Source organism: Notothenia rossii (genome assembly GCF_949606895.1).
Source record: "Notothenia rossii genome assembly, chromosome: 3".
Taxonomy (NCBI): Eukaryota; Metazoa; Chordata; class Actinopteri; order Perciformes; family Nototheniidae; genus Notothenia; species Notothenia rossii.
Window position 1 is genome coordinate 36,465,835 of NC_136901.1, and position 21,147 is coordinate 36,486,981.

Below are 21,147 nucleotides of genomic sequence, written 5' to 3' on the forward strand. Positions count from 1 at the left end.
ACGAGCTTGGCGCTAAATAAAACATTTATTGCATCAGCGTCTTTATTCTAATCTGAATTTTTCCAGGACCTAAAAAGTAGCAACTGTAATTCTAACATGATGAAAACAAACTTAAACCTGTTATACAATAACAATAAATACTTTTTGTGAGTCAAAGCCAAATATAAAAGGCCTTTTTGTTTTCAGTCTGCGTAGATGTATTGTTGATTCCCAGAAGTCAGGTGGATGCTGCCAATAAAAACAGATAAAGAAAATTCCATTCAACCTGTTGAGTTTCACTAAGACAAAAACACTCCACCTTTAAAAGATATGAAAAGGTGCAGCTGCCATCCTCCCTTTTCTCATGAAATATAAAGACTACTTATTCTTATGATGTTGTTTTTAATCATTTAGTGGTGGGAGATTGGCGGCCATGAAAGCAGTGAATGTATTTTGTGAGGGACCCATTTCCTGTTTATTGCAATGACCTGATGCCTATAGTTTTTACGACGCATCAATTATGTAATTACATTTCAGTCAAAATCTGCGGATAAAGGACACCGTACTGTTAGCCAATTATTGTATTCCCATGCTCATACAAACAAGGCTTACCAAAACCTATTTGCCTGTTGCCATTAATAAACTTTTAAAAATAATTGTCTTTACAACCTGTTCTTTCCAAACCACATGCAGTCACCACCCTAAAAAGTAGACCTGCTGATCTGGAAACTGTCATTCAAGCATTTATTTCCTTCTTCTATTTCTGTAATGCCCTGTTTACTGGAAATTTAAAGGCCTCCCTTTCTGAGGCTTGGTAGCAGTGTTACAAGGATTTGAACTCTAACGAAAACAACCAGATTTCACCAATCTCTGCATCCCAACCCTGGCTTACAATTGCCTTGTTATACATTTAGAAAATGATGTTGTACAAGAAGTAGTTCACAACTGATATTAACTGAATGTAAATATCATTATTTACAAGTGTGATATCTTTTGGTAATACATCCTGAAACTTGGCCCAAATTGCCTTTGATAACTGGTTATATTGCTGAGATATAAAGCCACACTGTTCTGACCCTAATCTGCAAAAATATCTTTATATCCAAGTTAATTGTTTTAAAAACTCCAATTCCACAATTTTCTTTAGTTTACCTGGTGTAGTTCTTCTATTTTGTTATGTAATTTCTTTTTATTTCACTTTTTTATTGGATTATTTACCTACATGTATGTTACCTGGTTTCAGTTTTTACGCAAGTCTGGAATAATGTTTAAAAATAAAACAATGTTGGTATAGTTGAATGTGTAAATGATTAAATGCTATTTTCATGTGTGATATTTGAATTGAATACTTTTATTTTTAAGGCCTGCACCAAGAATCTTCTGCGACTCTCACTCTATTGTTCAAGAACGGCAAATGTGGTTAAACTGGTAGAGAACGAAAGTAGAGTCAAACCACAGCAAGAGAACCGAAGACAGAACATCCAGCAGTCCGGCTGACTACAGTCGTGCATCCCAAATGGAGGGTAAGTTGGAAATATTTGTATTCTATGTGCGTAATAAGAGATGCAACACTTCATGGTAAAAATACTTTATTGAATTGTTGAAAATGTTTGTTAAGTAAAGGTTTGTATGTTTTATAATGCTCACTATTATTGGTGATGCCTGCATTTTATGAGATGAAAGTATGTGCTACATTTTCTGAAGTATCTAACTGCACGTCAGATACATGTGTTGGAGTAAATAGTACAATATTTTCCTATAAAATTTAGAAATGTAAAAATATGTATGAAAATACTTAACTAAAGTTTGACACATCTTAAATTAAGTGGGGAACTTAAGGTAAAGTTCAGAGTAAATGGATTATTCAATTTTAACATTGGACCAGTATCATCTTGATTCTGCCACACATATATAACTTAAATCAACTGACCCATTAGTTCAGAACAAATAACTAATACAACAAAATAAATCAATTTTTATGTTATTATTCACAAAACAGACATTTAACATGGTTAGGTACGTTAAAACAACAACTGTGGACAAAGCAGGTGCAAATGTTTCACTTCACCTGGTTTGGGTTGCCCTGTGCGGAAAGGTGCTCTATAAATAAACTTAACTATAGGTTACTTACGTAACCCCAGTTCTCAGAGTAACATGAAGTGAGATGTCTCACTATGGGATGCGCCTCATCGCGGAGCCAACAGAAGCATCAATCTAATTTACGCCAACTCTGATTGGCGGGTGATCTCGACGTCATCGTCAGGGAATCCACTCCCTATAAGTAGCTTGTGCTACGTTGCATGCGTCATTCAAAATAAGCACCTCTTCTCGCTTCACCTTAGCAAGGAGGGCCGTCTGGTGAGACATCTCACTTCATGTTACTCTGAGAACTGGGGTTACGTAAGTAACCTATAGTTCTCATTCATAACACTCCGTTCGATGTCTCACTATGGGAAATCGTAACTCCCGTATTGCCAGACGAGCTTATCTCGAAAATCACCAAACCAACCAGAACCTGACAGGTAGAGCTCTGACTCAGCGGGGCGCCCAGCACAGCTCGGGCCACACTGGGAGCAGAGACGTCTAGCCTGTAAAGGCGGACAAAAGTGAGCGGCGAGGACCAGCCCGTCGCTGCACAAATGTCTTGGATGGAAACACCCTTGAGCAAACAGTCCAGGGTGTAGCCAGATCCCGAGTCTAAAGAGCACGCAACCCGAAGGTGCCCGCAATTTCCGACTCATATAGGCCAAAGCAATGGTCTCTACCATTCGGTGGGAGAACCGTTGCCTAGTAACGGGCCTATCCCTGTAAGGGTTAGCCCAGGACACAAAGAGTTGGTCATTATGACACAAAACTCCCTTGATCTGTCCACATAAGTGCATAAGCACGGGCTAGACATAGCAAATTCAACTGCTGTTCCCCGGGGGGGGGACAGCGGCGAAGAAAATTGCCTCAATGTCAATTGGGGTATCTGAACCAACCACCTTAGGATAAAGGTAGGATTGGGCCTCAGCAACACTCTAGTTTGCCCTGGGACGAACTAGGTGCGTGGAGGATGCAAAGATAGCGCATGAAGTCACTGACTTGCTTGGCGGATGCCAGAGCCAGTGATTGCACTGTCTTTAGTGACAGGTGCTTCATGACAGCTTCTCCCAGAGGCTCAAATGAGATACGAGTGAGCCCATCTGAAACCACTGTCAAGTCCCATAAGGAGACTAGTGACCTGGAAAATCCTGTGCTTCCAATTAGGTCCTGTGGAAATGATAGAATCACTCCACCGTGACAGAGGTGTGTCCTCTTTTAAGGACATCATTCCTCCCCATCTTTCACTTTCAGTCATAACGAGACACAGTGGAGGAAACTTTCGCACTCTGAGCAGTGCTAATCGCCCCTCGGGAGACTGACTGTATTCAGATTACACCACCTACGGGTCAGGTCCATAGGACGAGACACCCCGGGTGTGGGCGAAAACATCGTCATGGCTGACCGCAAATCCACTGATAAATCCCCGCATGCCAGTACATTACAGGTCAGCGCGGAACTATCAAGATCAATGCGTGGTGCTGTTCTCTCACTCTGGTCAGAGATGGGTTCTCAGAGCCCGGGGTGGGAATGCGCGCGGGAGAACCGGAGGTCAAACGTGCGCGAGTACGCCTACGCCCAACGGTGCGTATTAGACCGCGCATTGAAAGAACAGCTGATAATGAGCATAATCTTTTTAATGTGAACAGATCTATCGCGGTTCAGCCGCGACACACCCACAGCTGACTCACAACCATTTGATGTGAAGTCCAGTCTGCATATGGAGATACGCCTCTGGGCAGCAGGGCTGTCCCGAGGTTCGTCACAACTGGTGCATGTCTCACTCTCGAGGAGAGGAGGCGACCGCGGCACAACAGGATCAGTTTGCGTGCCAGCATGTAACTGGGGAGAACACAAAACCTCCTTAATGGTTTACATACGATATTGTTGTAATATCCATCCTCACGAGGGCATGGTGTCCTCTGAGAGAAGACATACGGCGTTTTAGGGTGGGGAACACCGCTAAAACTCTACGTAATTTACGTGCGACCGTTGGAGGTTCCTGAGGGCAGCTGTCCAGTGCTGAAACTCCCTCGAGGGAAGTACAGTCTGGGCTTTGAACAACATGCTCCCTTCTGTGTTTATGATGAAACTCAGGTCGAGCAGGTGTATTACGGGGACATTTGTCTGTGTAATAACCCCCTGTTTTGACTGTGCGAGAAGCAACCACGTTGGCACACGGCCTGCTTGCTTGGCTAGCTAGCCGACGGCGGAGGCTCTTTCGGGACAAGCAGGAGCAATATCCGCACGAGCCGGGGTTATCGACAGCCTCCTGGGCGTGTTCCAGCCCGAGGCAGGACGAGCAGACCTGGTGTGTGTATGTGTCCGAGATCTTGAACCCACAGCCACAGAGCCTTGCAACTGAGTTCCCGGCTCCTCTGGTGTGAGGGAGAGAGGCGTCCATCTTGCCTGCCGTGGTGACGGCGTGGAGAGGGCCCGCTCTCAGCAGGAAAGTTGCCGGGGAAAAATCTAACAACTCGTCCTTAGTCCGGAGAAAAGCGACGGCGTAGATTTATTTCCGAAAGCGGTATTAACTGGTGTGTTAATAGCCCTTAATTATTTTTCTTCTCTTGTATGAGAATAGAAGAAAACGTCCTCGCCGTCGTGGTATCGATAGCGAGGGAGACAAGCTGTGAACTGGGGGTGCTGGACAGCACACACCACTGCAGCAGTTAAGAAGGCCCAGCAGCGACTACACTTCCTGAAGGTGCTTCGGAGAAACCGACTGAACAAGAAGCTGCTGGTGTCCTTCTGTCGGGCGACCATCGAGAGCGTGCTGTCATACTCCATCTCAGGGTGGTATGCAGGATGCTCAGCTGCGGACAAGAAAGCCCTGCAGAGAGTGATCAGGATGGCAGAGAAAACCATCGGCTGCCCCCTGCCCTCTCTGGAACACATCTCCACCTCCCGCTGCCTCAGCAGAGCTAACAAAATAATAAAGGACAGCTCTCACCCAGGTCACAGACAGTTCTCTCTCCTGCCTTCTGGGAGGAGATACAGGAGCTTCAAGTCACGGACAAACAGACTCAAAAACAGTTTCTACCCCTGGGTCGTCAGGCTGCTTAACCACCACACATAATGCAATAACCGTAACCATTCTCACACATACACACACTTTAATGCACTGCATATACTATTTTTATATCAATATTTTTAACTATTTATTCCCCCGTATGATTGTATGTTGTCTCTCCTATTGCCGTGTTTTTTAGTGTTATGTATTTGTTTGTATTTTTTGCACACTGGGACAGAGTTGCACTCTGAATCTCGTTATACTCTGTGTATAATGACAATAAAAGGCTTTAATTTTTAACTTTAACCTACGACAGCATGGCTGCAAGTTTGACAAGATAATTACACCCCATAAAATTGTATATGCGCAATGCAGGGTCAATATTTCATTAACTATTGCTTACTTACCAGGCTTTGCAGGGGGTTTTCCTTGTGGTTATTGTCGTGGTGTTTCCTTGCTTGTTGCCACATGTGGCGGAGATAGAACATTTGATTTCCTATGAGCACACTGTATTTGCACGTGATTGTTAATGGAGTCCACGTCATGATGTTTAGTGTAATTTACTCAATGTCTTAAGTTTTTGTTAAAGATGAAGAAAATTGATTTGGAATGATTAATAATTGCAGTTCCTGAAACTGATCAGTAAAATGTGCCAATTCTCAAATATTTTCATTGAAATGTATCAAAGATATTAAGGATATCTTAAAAATATAATTAGTTAGTCAAATACTAATTTCTTTCCATGTCATCAACTTAAATAACAGTGATAATTTAAGATAAAATTAACTGTTGGATTTTTAGGCATTTATTTTGCTATGTCCAACTCAAACAATTACTTTTGTGTCATTAAGAGATTTTATTAAGGTAGTATAGCTTTTTATTATTGTGATATTTATAAAGCCACTGAATTAGTTTTTTGAGAGTGTGGTTTGATCAGATTAAAGCACACATGAAGCCTCGCCCAGATTTGTTTTAGCCCATAGCAAGAAGCTGCTGAGAATTTTTTTATCTTATTGGAATACATAATTAACCCACTTAGATCCATGCCCAGTTGGGAACGCCTCAGTTTTGGACGAAATTCCTTTTATTGTCTGTCTCGAAGTCTGATCGAGGTGCAACGTCTGTCAGACTGTCTGCACAACATCAGGGCCTGGATGGCCTTGAACTTTTAAAATTCAATGAAAAAAAGACAGAGGTCATAATATTTGGACCCAGTGGTGGCCCCGATGCCCCGTCTTTGCTGGATTCTCTTGTCCCATATGTGAAACTCATTGTCACAAACCTGGGTGTACAGATTGATCGTGATTTGAAACTAGACAAACAGATACATTCTGTGGTAAAATACCTTGCAGATCTTCTAAAACCATACACACACGGTCACTGAGGTCGGCTGACAGATTACTTCTGGTAGTCCCGAAATCAAGGCTAAAGCAGCGAAGAGACAGAGCCTTTGCTGTTGCAGCTCAAAAGTTATGGAACTAATTGCCCCTCCAGGTTAAACTTGCTCCAACTCTGCCTGTTTTTAAATCTCGCATAAAACCCCACTTCTTTTCCCTGGCATTTACAGGACAGGTATGACACTTGTGCTTTTACATTTGGGTTTTTACTTTACTAGTGTTTTTTATTGTTTTTTACGTCATGTAGGAGAGTTTTTCAGTCGGTGGCTTCTGATCTGGTTTCATTGTCTCGTGTTTTACATTTGTTTCATGTCCTGTCTGTTCTTTATGTATTTATGATATGTTTTTATACAGTTGTTGATGTATAGCACTTTGTTCAACTCTGTTGTTTCTAAATGTGCTATAGAAATAAAATGAATTGGATTGGAATAATGTTTTCTAAACTAAGATCAGAAAGGGGTAGGGCTACTGAGGAAGCTGCCAAGGTTGCAAGTAAAGAACAAACAAACAAAAAAACTGGTCATATGATACAGGGAGGCGATTGAAACATATTCACGTACACTCCCTGACTAACAGTCGCTCCACTTTTGATTTGCTTTTGACAACATGGACGGTAAGTTATATTTTTTGAGTTTTTACCAATTTCTTTTTGCAATTTAGGTAAGTTGTTGCTAAAAAAACAACAAGTATAGAGTATTACAGTTTTTCTCGATTGCTAACACACATTTTTTTTTTAATTGCTCAGTTTCTCAGAACACTAAACACAATTCACAAAACCACACACCCAAAGTGCAAAACACCTCATTTCTCCTGCTAAATGAAGAACTGCACTCAAAACTACATAAACACTTACCAAATGTAAACTTTTGCCCCAAATATAACACACTTCATTCATAATACTAGGTGGTTTGACCACCCAACTACACACTGCTGAGCATAATCTAAAGCACTTTCATCTTTATGGGCTATGCTCTGTACATAGAGGTTTCTACAGAGAAAGATTGATTGAGTTTACAGAAATACAGAAAATGAAGAAATACAAATGAGTTGTTGAAAAAATCATATTTTCAAAACTAACATTGTGCAACATGCATCTCAGCACATAGTTACTATGCTTCGGATCTCTATGTGTGATGCATTGTTTGCCAAAACCCAGTTTGTAACTGCTGCTTCCTGTGCCTCATTGAAAATCCTTAGCTTTCCACCTGCACCTCTTTGTTTCTCAGTCCTTCAGATAAACAACAAAGATATAGTGGATGTTCAGTGTGCGTGTTGCATAAAGGTAAGTTTACCACAGTACATTGTGCAGGATGTTTGTACAGTTATAGTATGCAACATGCCAACAATTCAGTTACAGTAATGAAGGAAATACGTTTCACACAACAGATATAAGCACTGATATATCATGAATTATGCTGATGTCAGCTAAAAACTAGCCTGTTTTCAAGTCTAAGTGTCTGGATTACAGAGGCAACAGTTCATCGGCTTAGATTAGGCTGAACCCTCTGTCCAGCCTCTCTCATCGTCAGTGGCGTTTCTATATGTACAAAAGTGGTGGGGCACAGAAAACTTAGATGTCTATATATAAGCTTCTGCAGTGAGGTTCATGGCTGGTGAGGCACTGACTCTTCAGGTTTACAAATATAATATTTTGACCTAAATCAAAATATAATATTATTTTCAAAAGCTTTTTTTGTCTGATGCTTCGATTAATTTTAAACAGACAGTTCAACAAAAGGATACCCAAAAAATGTAATTTTATCATTTAAATATTGAATTGTTCTCTCTACTAAGATTCCAATTTCAATAAAATTGCGGTCTTACCTTGACTTGAAGATGAAGTCCATTTGGCTATCCTGTAAAAGTCCTCCTTATCTTCTTGTAGTTTAAAAAGTCTATCATAAATCTAATCGATAGATTTATGATTCGAAAATGATAAAAGTAGGGTAGACATGTGGATATTATCCGGCTGAACAAAACGTGCATTTATCTAACAGGTACGTTTCCCACAGATCTTATTTTGAGCAATTTTTTACAGCCAATCAGCTCTGAATGATGTGAGATGACGTATGGTTGGAATGGCAGCTCTATGACCCTGTGGTCATTATTTGTTTGGCACACACATTAAATAGGAAAATACTCTGAGCATGCGCAGTGTAGTTTTTACAGTCACCGTTCACTTAGACAGTGAGAGGGAGGGGCATGATCGGGTTTTGTCCCACGTGGCTCTAAACAGCTCAATAGGCACACACTGTAGACACTAATTAGAAGAACACAGACTAAAACAGCAATGTACAGACGAATCAGATGATTAACCATGATCTTAAAATACATTTTATATATATATATATATATTTTTTGTAATCATTATTTTTAATACTTTCTGCTGACACTAGGTGGGGCTGTGCCCCACCAGCCCCTAATGACCAGTCGCCACTGCTCATCGTCAAACCATGGTTGATAACATTTAATTTCATTAGAGAGTACTCTTCCTCCTCCTCTCACTCTCAGCCCACCTCTTCCAATTCCTCTTGCTCTTGCTTCCATGTTGGCTTCCATTGTTTCTGTAAGAAAGTACTCACCTGTGGTCTTTTTATAGTGCTAACATCCTGATTGATGAGCCAACAATTATGCTATCAGGTGTTTGGTCAGGTGGAATGTGTTTCTTGATCATTGGTCCATGTGTGAGGCATTTTGAATATCAGTGTTGTGTATGTGCTAACACGTGACTTTATGTCAGATTCTTGTGTCTCACGTGGAGAAACGTGTGCAGTGGTTTGCAAAAGCTGTATGTATCATTTTAGTGTGTTAGCAATCGAGAAAAACTGTAATGAAAAATATTCTCTTTCAGAGTCAAACAGAAGAATCGTCATCTTGGGGAAAACTGGAGTTGGGAAAAGCAGCGTGGTTAACACCATATTTGGAGAAGAAGTGTTCAAAATAAAGAACACCGCCAACTCTGAAACAAGTACATGTCAAGCAGAAACCAAAACCATCAGTGGAAGAAGCATCACTCTGATCGACACTCCTGGTTTCTTTGACACAGTTAAATCAGAGGAGGAGCTGAAGCCTGAGATAATAAGGTGTATGATAGAGTGCGCTCCTGGGCCCCATGTTTTACTCATTGTGCTCAAAGTGGAGAAATTCACAAAGCAAGAAGAGGCCGTCATCACAAAAATAAGCTAATACTTTTCTGAAGAAATCTTCGAACACGCAACAGTTCTCTTCACTCATGGTTCAGCTCGATGAAGGACAGACAGTTGAGGAGTATTTCCAGCAGAACCAGCTTGCGAGTGATCTGTTGAAGAAGTGCGGAGGCCGCTGCCAGGTCATCGATAATAAATACTGGAAGAACAACCAGCAGGATGAATACAGGAGCAATCAGTTCCAGGTGAAGGAGCTACTCAAGACAATAGATGAGATGGTAGAGGCAAACAAAGGAAGCTGCTACACCAATGAGATGCTACAAGCAGTGGAGAAAGGAATACAACAAGAGGAGGAGCTCATTAGACCGTCCTCAGGGAACATATCAGAGGAAGAAGTCAGAGAGCAAGCTAAAGACAGAGCATTTAACAAGCTTACGATCAAACTGGCAGGCATTACAACAGGTGTATTGTTAGGAGCTCTTTTTGGTGGAGCAACGATGGTTGCAGAAGTTCTCTTAGTTTTAAAGAAAAATCTGTCAAAGCCAGGAGGAATAGTATCAGCAGTGATAACAGCAACGAAATACAGTTCAGAACTATCAGAACTAGCAGGAGCAGCAGCTGAACTAGGAGGAGGAGGAGGAGCAGCAGCAGTGTTAGCAGTGCTTGCTGTTGCGGGAGCAGTGAAAGGAGGAGTTGCAGGGTATCATGCAGCTGAGGGAGCCGAATCACCACTGGCAGCAGCACAGAGAGCAGCAGAGGCTGTCAAGAATCAACCAGGGTCTGCCTTTAAAGGGCTGTTCTTGAACAATGAAAACCCTCACTCAAAGAAAGGGAATTGAATGTATCATTGAAAAGTCACATCTCTGTGTAGATTGCATGAACATATTATTTTAATGATCTTTAATCAGTGAACTGATAATCTTTATTCATTAGTAATATGCTATGTGTTGGCTTTGTTATCTGAACTTCAAGCTTGATTCGCTCATTCCCTTTTCACAGGATAATTATCTATTATGAAATAACTTTACTCACATTAACTTGATATTCAATATTGTACACACTTCCAACTATTCCATGTGTATATTGTATTAACCATGGAGGAAAACAGTTTTCGCATTTTTTGCATTTTGCACCTCTCCTACTTTGCATTGCAGCTATTGCACAGCGTTTTCCTTTTGCAAAACATAGCCCGCAGAGGATACTTCATTTACGAACAGTATCATTTTTCTGAATAACATTTGTGTCTCTCTGTGGATTATAAGGAGCAGCAGCAGTAGGTGCGATGGCAGCATTAGTTGTTGTTAGGGGAGCAGTGAAAGGAGGTGTTGCAGGGTATCAAGCAGCTGAGGGAGCCGTCACAGCACGGGAAGCAGCACAGAGAGCAGCAGAGGCTGTCTGGGATCAACTGTCTGTCTTTAAAATAATCTGTTCCAAAGATGAAACAGAGTGTAAACCTTTAATAAGCGAAGAATCAAAATTAAATATGTCACTTAAAAGTCACATCTGCCTCTAATTGCATGAAAATCTTCTTCTAAATTCCCCTTTAATTATTGAGCTGATAATGTTTATTCATAAGTAACATTTAACAGGTTTTACTTGTGTGTGCTTCGAGCTTAAGTAGCTTATTTCTGTTCACAGAATTATTGAACTATACTCAAATTAAATTCAGATTCAAGATTGTTTGTACAGACATGCCTGATCCTTACCTGTTTATATTTGATTATCCATAGTGAGAAACTGTTTTGGCATATTATATTATGCAACTTTGATTGTATTGCAGCTATCACATAATCTTTTTTTTTTAAAATGAGTTGTATCTTACAGTACATTATCGTAACCACTGAGTGTCGGTTTGAGGTGTTGTGTAGTGTCAATACTGTCAATTATATAATACTGTATATTATACACAAACCACATATATGCATTTTTTAAAACATTGTTTATAAATAGGAAGCAGGTAAATGCAAATTAATGTAAAATAATGTTTTCAATGTTGTAATCAAACAAGTGTAGGCCTATACTGTTGTTGCTGTATTTGTGTTTCCTGTTGAAACATTTCTTACTGTTTCCTGTTGCAAGAGAGGACCAGAAGAGGTCTGTATGCACAGCATGATTTTGTTGGACAGTAAATGTGGCTATTTATGGACAATAATATGATGAAAATATTAAAAAATAAATGTACAATGAATAAATGGAAAGCTTTTTCTTTTAGCAAAGACAGTTTGTTCTTGGTAAAGTAAAATGACCTCCACACACAACACAAACAATCACACCAAAACAGTACGTCAAAGTGAAAACAGAAAGAAAGGGGAATTTTAGTTCACACTGCTCACGAGTAACAAAGTATATTACATCTTTATCTGAGGAGACCGAAGCTGATAGTTGTGTCATGTGATATAAAATAATAATAAAGTAAAAAACTAAATTAAAGTTTCCCATTTTATTTTCTGAAGAAAGGGTGAGAGGAAACCACCACAACTCTATAAACACCATTTAAAAGCTGCAGTAGCATCACCTGCCCACCAGAGAGCAGCCTATTCTAATGATTTGGGTAAAGATATTTGGTGGGGTTTGTATGTCAATAAAGAAGACTACATCTACAGTTAAACATTGACAGAACAGAATGCCATTTTATGATTTCACATGACCCAAATATCTGTCATTGAAATGTTTTTTAATACTCTGATGAAAAATTACTTCATTACATTTCTGTATTTTTTTTATGAAAATATTTTTGGTGGGGCTATGGAAATGGTGACAAAACCATACTAGGGCATTTAAAATCAGGAGACTAAATACGAACATTGTGTGTGTGTGTGTGTGTGTGTGTGTGTGTGTGTGTGTGTGTGTGTGTGTGTGTGTGTGTGTGTGTGTGTGTGTGTGTGTGTGTGTGTCATACTTGCCAACCCTCCCGATTTTCGCGGGAGACTCCCGCATTTCTCCCGATTTCTGACAAAATCAGATTTACTCACGACTGTTTCCACTCGGACTTTAATACAGCTACACCATTGTTTGGTTTCCATGGTAGCGCGTCTCTTTAGCAGCCCGCGCAACTCAAAGTCTGAGAGGGTGAGGAAGATGAAAACTGAACAAGAATCGACTCCTCGACCCTCTGATCCCTCTTTTCCTGTAAAATACAGGTCCAGTCCACACATATGCTCCATGGTACCACAGGCATTGCCCTTACAACTACAATAAGCATGTGAATGTTAATCTACAGCTCCGGCGATCCACTAGCACCGGAGTCTACACCTGCAGACGCAGCCATCCCCTACTGTAGCGTCACCTTGGATACGAGTCTAAACAACTCACCGACACACAGGCCAGGGCGCTGAAAGGGCGCCGTTTGAGCATCAGATCTGACGACGCTGATTGGCTGAAATTATGTTTCGGCGGCATAGTTTACAGATAGCAACAGTCAGTTTGTTGGCTGCTGCTGCTCTGGCTGAGGGCTCCTTTCTACCGTCCGGACGAGAGAGGGTAATGATACACGATGCGGCCAGGCAGGAAACATGTGACTTATCAGTAACTTTAGACATCGTAAAACAATTTTAAACGAGATTTTATTGTAGATTATACATTTTACTGATACCAAATATATAATATTTACCTTGTTCTTTAAAATTAAAAACAAATACAAAATATCTTTTGGAAATATATTTTTTTATTTATTTTTTATTTTTAATGACAATCAAACATGTGGGAAGAGGGGGGGGCGGCGCCCCTAGCGCCCCTATGGGCCGGCCGCAACTGGATGTCTACCAATGTCTTATCAACGTTTTATTTGAAATCCTCCTCACTACTTCCTGGAAGAAAGGAGTTGCATTTGCAGTGCTGAAAAGTAAATAAATACTCATTTGAACAAATGGTCTATAAATCCAAACTGAAGCCCCATAAAGGTAAAAAAAAGAAAACAGTGGAGATGTGAAATGTAAAAAATAAGGAACATGCTTCTGTAGCTTGTTGACATGCAACAGAGGTGGTGCTTATAATAAATGTGGACACTTGAATTGAAATGTCCACTGTGTGATATGCTCATGCCAGTAGTGTGTCGCCACGAAACAAGTCAAACAGGTGTCAAACAAAGCGAAAGGCAGAAGAAACGATACGCAGTCACAGCAACCTCCAGATCGGAGTCTGCTGATTTACAATTTTTTCCAAGCATGAGTGGTAAGTTAAGATGACTCATTCCATAAATAATAATAATATTATAATGTTTTCACAAGTTTGGGTCCATATTCGAACAATGAAATTTAAATGCCGAAATTATGTTTGTTCTATCTTGTCTACATTCATTTATTTGGATACTCTTTTAAAAGGGTAATTTCATAAGGTTAACTATTACGTATGAAAGCAAATGAAAGGAGATAAATAAAACTAAGTCATGATAAAGATCATGTTTATTTTTTTGTGAGTACCAGCAATTTAAATAATACAAAAATAGATTTAGGCGAGTAGATTATTGACAAAAAATACCCATTGATGATGAATCCTGAATTCCTTATTTACATTATTTTGTGAGAACAATAAAAAACTTCATATTATTTCAGTTTCAAAACGTATTATTATAAATATTTTATCTTCTGTGTCCATTCAAGCTGCTTGTTCACAAATGTTGCGTAAAAAACATTGACTACACAGACAGCCTATACAACTGATTACTGTATTATATAATACTGTATGAAATTACACATGTGTATTTTAGACAGATTGTATGCATTCATGCATTTGTCAAAAATATGCAGATGTCAGCCTACTCTAAACAAAGTTAAGTTAGCATAATGATATTGTCATCACAGCTTTGCTATTTTTGAAATGCTTTGCTCACTCTATATCTCCTGCAAAAGCAGTGAAAGATATAAGTGACATAGAGTCATTACTGTCTTCTAGATTTAACAAGAAGGATCGTGGTTTTGGGAAAAACTGGATCAGGGAAGAGCAGCCTCGCCAACACCATCTTCGGAGAGACTTTGTTCAAGATAGATGATTCAGCCAATTCAGGAACACGTGAATGTCAAGCAGAAACCAAACGTGTCAACGGGACAAAACTCATGTGGGTCGACACTCCTGGGTTTTTCGACACAAGCAGAGGAGGAGCTGAGGAGCGGAAGTCTGAGATAGAGAAGTGTATCAAAAAGTGCGCTCCTGGGCCTCATGCTTTTCTCATTGTGCTTAAAGTGGAGAAATTCACAGAGAAAGAGAAGGACGTCATCACAAAAATTCAACAATGTTTCTCTAAAGAAGCTTTAAAATATGCCATATTTGTCTTCACACGTGGTGACCAGCTCCCTGAGGGAATGACGATAGAGCAGTGGGTCGATTTGAGTCCAGATCTGAGGGATCTGGTGAAGAAGTGCGGGAGACGGTGCCACGTCATTGATAATATTAAATGGAAGAAAGACCAGACGGATGAATACAGGAGCAACAAGTTCCAGGTGGCAGAAATACTCAAGACAATAGACAGGATGGCTGATGCAAACAGAACAAGCTGTTACACCATTGAGAAGCTACATGCTGCATATGGGTCATGGGCTAATTGGTCTGTCGGGGTAGCTGGTATTGCAGCTTTGGTGTCCATTGCTGTTTTTGTTGCTAAAAAATGAATATCATGACAAAAGACTAACTGCAGCATTAAGGCTGTGTAATGTCAAGAATCTGGCAATACGATTCAAACTTAACATATTGCAATATTATAAGCAGTGTTGCATATGTTTTTTTTTTAATCTAATTTGAAAGAATTCCTTAAAATTAAATAAGGAATTAAAATTATTTCTACTCCTATATCATATATTTTGTAACTTGCAACTTGCTTTTTTTCCATCATCCATTTATCTGCCAAAAACATTGAACAATGTCAGTCATTATTTCTAAGAACAGTACAAGAAAACCTTGATAAACTGATGAGAGTAGTTATGAAATGCATTTTATATGACTTTAGTATATGTTTATTAGAGAGGCGTCTGACCTGAGAGTTGAAGTCTTACCATTAACATTTGAAAGCATTGTGTGTTTAATGTGTGACTCAAATATGTTGACAAGTATATACAGTGCCAATCATTTGCTTGCTTCCCTTCCCTTTTTATTACGTTGAACACGTTTGATTTACTGTATCCTTTAGTATTTACCATAAAAATACAATTATGAATTATCCCATTATCCCATCATGATCTGATGTGGGCTCTCCGTAATTTCTTTGAATCTGTTTTCATTGTTTTCTTTTGTCATAACTTAATCAACAACAACAAGAATACATTAGTAATTTAATAATGTGTTTTCAAGTGGATTTTTTTATTATACAATCTTAAGGAGGACTTATTATGCTCATTATCAAGCCTAAGCCTATCACGTACAATGTGTTGGAGCGCTAGCTTACTTGTTACATAGTGATGTCACTATGTTCCAGAAGTAAATAAAGGAGACCAAAGGAGGCGCTTCAGGTAGGGGGGGAATGTATGAGAGAGAAACTCCCTCTGGATGTTAGCCTTTGCAGACCATTTACATGCACTAAAACCTATATAGCACACTATAGGAAAGGGAGAACCCCGAAAACACAATAGGGCCTCTTTAATTCATCCAATGAGCCGAAAGGACCTCATGATATTAGAAAGGCTGATATTCTGCAACAAACACTACTGGTTTGTACAGATTCCCTGTTTTTTTCCTGCTTTATGTTACTATGGAAACAATCTGATTTTACATATGATGATTTGTCACAATACTGTGTCAGAAAAACGAAACGCTGCCACACCGGTACGAGTCAAATAATCAGTGACTCATATTTAAGCATATTTAATTAATTAATTTGTGTTATGTAACCATTTGTGGTTGATCATTGTTTTTTTATTAATGCAGTATATTGATGCCTGTGCTTGAATAAAAGAAGTGTAATGTGAGTGGATCATTTTATCAGCCGGCAGCCGAGGAACAAGTCGGACAGGTAGAAAAAAAAAAGTTAAAGCAAGAGGTGAGTCAGAGTGAGAGAACAAACGAAAAGCTCACAGTGGAGACGTGTCCCGGATCGCAGCCTTTTCTTTTGCTAATAATTCTTCCTTTGACAGCATGGAAGGTGAGCTAAGCTTCATATTATATTTAAATATTTTATTCAAATTAAAATGATTGTATATTATATATGAATCGGGCGCCTACTCAAACCTCAAAATCTTAACTCCTCCTTTAAACTATGTAGAAATGATTGAAGTTGTAATATACTTTTGTTTATTATTAAGGTTGTTTGAGGCTATTATGTCACTTTGATCAAATACACTCTGACAGTTGTCACATTAAGCCTTATTTATCTACAGTCATCCCAACGGGGCATTGTGGACTAACATGTCATGTGAAAATGTTTTATCTTTCAGTATCATTTAAAAAAAGAAATGTGACAGGTGTGACAGTATCCATTATTTAATTATCTTTTGCTGCCCTCAAAGTAGATCCTCAAACAAATCTTTGACTGCACCTGTTTTCATTCAAATCTCAAATCAAAACTCAGCTTTTAAGAGCTACTTTGAATGTGTCGTTAATAATGTGTTTTATATTTTATTTGGGTTGTTTTTAAAATTATAAGGAATTTTACGTATTTACATGCATCTGTAAATTCGCTTTCGAATACCTTTAAATAAATAAAAAATATTATTATTATTGGTTTATATTATTACTATTATTCTCAGAACCTGTCAGTCTCCAAAAGATATTATATTGGTAAACATGCAATTTTGATGTGTGAATTTGTATTTATTTTTAAAGATATTTTTTTGCCAGAGGGCTATAATTAGAGATACAAAGTTAAAGGGTGAGATAGAGGGGATGAAATTGCGTGAAATGTTCAACAAATTAATTGATTAACTGAGTCACTTTTTTTTATTTTAGTGCCAAACACAACGAGGATTGTGCTGCTCGGAAAAACTGGAGTCGGAAAGAGCAGCCTTGCTAACATCATTTTGGGAGAAGCCAAATTCAAAATTGACCATTGTAATGACTCAAAAATGAAATCTTCTTCAGCAGAAACCAAATCCATCGATGGACGAAGCATCACTTTGATCGACACTCCTGGTTTCTTCGATGCAGGAAAGTCTGAGGAGGAGATGAAGCCAGAGATGGTGCGGTGTCTCACAGAGTGCGCGCCTGGGCCCCATGCTATTCTCATTCTGCTCAAAGTGGAGAAATTCACAGAGCAGGAGAGGGCTGTGATCACTCAAATGTGTCAGTATTTCTCTGAAGACGCGCTCAAACACACCGTAATTGTCTTCACTCATGGCGACCAGCTCCCCGAAGGAAAGAAAATAGAGGAGTACGTAGAGCAAAGTGAAGGCCTGAGCGATCTGGTGACCAGGTGCGGAGGCCGGTGCCACGTCTTTGACAGTAAATACTGGAAGACCAATGAAGGGGACGAGTACAGAAGTAACCAGTTCCAGGTGGCAGAGCTACTCAAGACTATAGATATTATAGTGATGGAAAACAGTTCATGCTACTACACAGACGAAGCTATACAAGAGATAGAGAGAGAAATACAGAAAGAAGGAAGGCAAATTAGACAAGCATCAGGAAACATGCCAGAAGAAGAGATCAGAAAAGAGGCTAAAAGCAACTACTTAAAGAAGCAAGTGGACAACGCACCTCGAACATGGTTTAGAGGTTTTATTCGATACGCAGTTATAGCTGGAATACTTGCAACTATCTCAGCTGTGTTGATCAATTCAAACATTTTAAAGATATTTAGGGTAGCACCACAGGCTATCGAAGTCCCAGCACCACCACTGACAGAGGTGGTAACAGGAAACGATGGCGCAGGTTCCGATTCTCTCCCTGCCAGTCCAGTGGAAGAGGTAATACAAAGTGCATTTGAGTATTTTATGGAGAAATTCAATGCTTTGTATGAAAGAACGTGCAATCCTTGGAATCCATTTGAATGAACACCAAGGCAGAATCAAATGAAAATCAGCAGAAGAGATTGTCATTGATGTATAGTAGTCACATCCATAAGATTTAGTAACTTAAGGTTGAATTAATTGGTCTATTTTATATCTTACCTTGTGATGGTGCTTGCGTCTTTGCTTTACATTTTGGACTGGTTCCTGTCAACTAAAAAGATAATTACTTTATAACTTGTTTTGATATACTGAGAAGGAGTAGCAAACTTTTAGAAAATGTCAAATACATGGAAATGTATATTTTCCTTACTCCGTTTAACTTATTATCTTAAATCTACAAGTTGTTGTTGGGGCATGGGTCATGACTTTTAGAATACGTCATCTATACTGTTTTTTGATGTGTCTTTTGTGAGTCCACAAAATGTACGGTTGTGAAGTACAAAATCAATCTGTACCCTTTAATAATGATTATGTATTTTTTGAATATGTACTTTGTTTAAAATGTTTTATGTAACAATAAACAGCTGATTGGTAAATATTCTTTTTCAGTTTCTGTTTTTCATCAAAGCATTCACAGGTGCTGTCAAAGGGTTGACGATACTCATACATTCTAATAATAAACCAAGTCCAAAGATGAATTGCAGATATTGTCTGAGCCATAGGGCTTCTTTCTTGAAAACTATAAAAAAAACATTGGCTGACAGTTTTCTTTGTGTCATTTATTTGAGTCAATTACCATCCTGTTGCTATCAATAGTTACAAAAGCACCATATAAGTATGACATATGCAAATAGTCCTAAATTCATGCACTATTTACTCTCCTTTGTTGAATGTTTGATAGGAAATACAGTGCCAAACTGCTATAACATACTGGGCGTTTTTTTAATGAAGCTATTTCATGTTGAATTTTTTTCTGAATACTGAATGCAATAGGCCTAAACGAGCTCGTGGCTAACTAAAAATGTTTTTGCATCAGCGTCTTTATTTTAATCTGAATTTTTCCAGGACCTAAAGAGTAGCAACTGTAATTCTAACTTGATGAAAACAATCTTAAACCTGTTATACAATAACAATAAATACTTTTTGTGGGTCAAAGCCAGATACAAAATGCTTTTTTGTTTTGTATTGTTGATTCCCAGAAGTCAGGTGGATGCTGCCAATAAAAACAGATAAAGAAAATTCCGTTCAACCTGTTGAGTTTCACAAAGACAAAACACTCCACCTTTAAAAGATATGAAAATATGCAGCTGCCATCCTCCCTTTTCTCACGAAATATAAAGACTACTTATTCTGTATGTGATGTTGTTTTTAATCCTTTAGCGGTGGGAGATTAGCGGCTTTGAAAGCAGTGAATGTAGTTTGTGAAACACCCATTTCCTGTTTATTGCAAAGACCTGATGCCTATAGTTTTTACGGCGCATAAATTATGTAAATACATATCAGTCAAAATCTGCAGATGTATGATGGGTGGATTACCGTACTGTTGCCAATTATTTTTATTCCCATGTTCATACAAACAAGGTTTACCAAAACCTATTTGCCTGTTGCCATTAATAAACCTTTCAAAATGTAAATCTTTACAACCTGTTCTTTCCAAATCACATGCAGTCGCCACCCTAAAAAGTAGACCTGCTGATCTGGAAACTGTCATTCAAGCATTTATTTCCTTCTTCTATTTCTGTAATGCCCTTTTAATTAAAAAGGCCTCCCTTTCTGAGGCTTGGTAACAGTGTTACAAGGATTTGAACTGTAATGAAAACAACCAGATTTCATCAATCTCTGCATCCCAATCCTGGCATACATTTTCCTTGTTATCAATTTAGAAAATAATGTTGTACAAGAAGTAGTTCACAACTGATATGAACTGTAACTGTAAATGTAAATATCATTATTTACAGGTGTGATATTTTTTAGATAATTTATCCTGAAACTTGGCCAAAATTGCCTTTGATAACTTGTCATATTGCTGAGATATAAAGCCACACTGTCCTGAACCTAATCTGCAAACATGTATTTTTTTCAAAGTTAATGTATTAAAAACTAAAATTCCCAAAAATATCTAACTTCACCTGGTGTAGTTTTTCTACTTTGTGTTGTAATTCCTTTTTATTTTCCTTTTTCTATTGGATTATTTACCTTTGTTACCCTACTTTTTAATTAATTACGTTCCCTTTAATCATCTTCAATTCACAACATGGTGCTGTACAAGTTGAAATTCTGGTTTCCGTTTTTACATATGTCTGATATAATCTCTCCCTCTCTGAAGAACCAGCACCTTACCGTGGTAGAGAGGTTTGTGTGCCCTGATGAACCTGGGGGCTGTGCTGTCTGGAACCTTGTGTTCCTGGTAGGGTCTCCCATGGCAAATTGGTCTCAGGCAAGGGGCCAGACTAAGATTGGTTCACAAGACCTCATGAAAGACAAAACTAGAACTGAGGATACCCGGCCCGGAGGAAGCCCGGGGTCCCCGTCTGGAGCCAGGCCCAGAAGGAGGACTCGTCGGCTAGCGTCTGGTGGCCGGGCTTGCCACGGAGCCCGGCCGGGCACAGCCCGAAAAGGCAACGTGGGCAACACCTCCGCTTCTCCATCCTGCGGGCCCACCACCTACGGGAAACAGCGATGGGGTCGGGTGCGCTGCCAGAAGGGTGGCAGTGAAAGCA

General features: G+C 39.2%; 1 protein-coding gene and 1 pseudogene across 2 annotated transcripts; both read left to right on the forward strand.

Moving 5' to 3' along the window:
- Positions 1–1,476: 1,476 nt before the first annotated feature.
- LOC307032223 (GTPase IMAP family member 7-like) lies at positions 1,477–11,758 on the forward strand (annotated as a pseudogene). Its single transcript, XR_013810623.1, has 2 exons — positions 1,477–1,502; positions 9,323–11,758. The product of XR_013810623.1 is annotated as a GTPase IMAP family member 7-like (transcript).
- A 1,895-nt stretch (positions 11,759–13,653) lies between these two features.
- LOC307032882 (GTPase IMAP family member 8-like) lies at positions 13,654–19,025 on the forward strand. The gene is made up of 3 exons (XM_079671158.1): positions 13,654–13,787; positions 14,508–15,215; positions 17,487–19,025. The coding sequence occupies exons 1-3, from the start codon at positions 13,655–13,657 to the stop codon at positions 18,527–18,529; spliced, it is 1,884 nt and encodes a 627-aa protein (XP_079527284.1). The 5' UTR covers position 13,654; the 3' UTR covers positions 18,530–19,025.
- Positions 19,026–21,147: the final 2,122 nt, after the last annotated feature.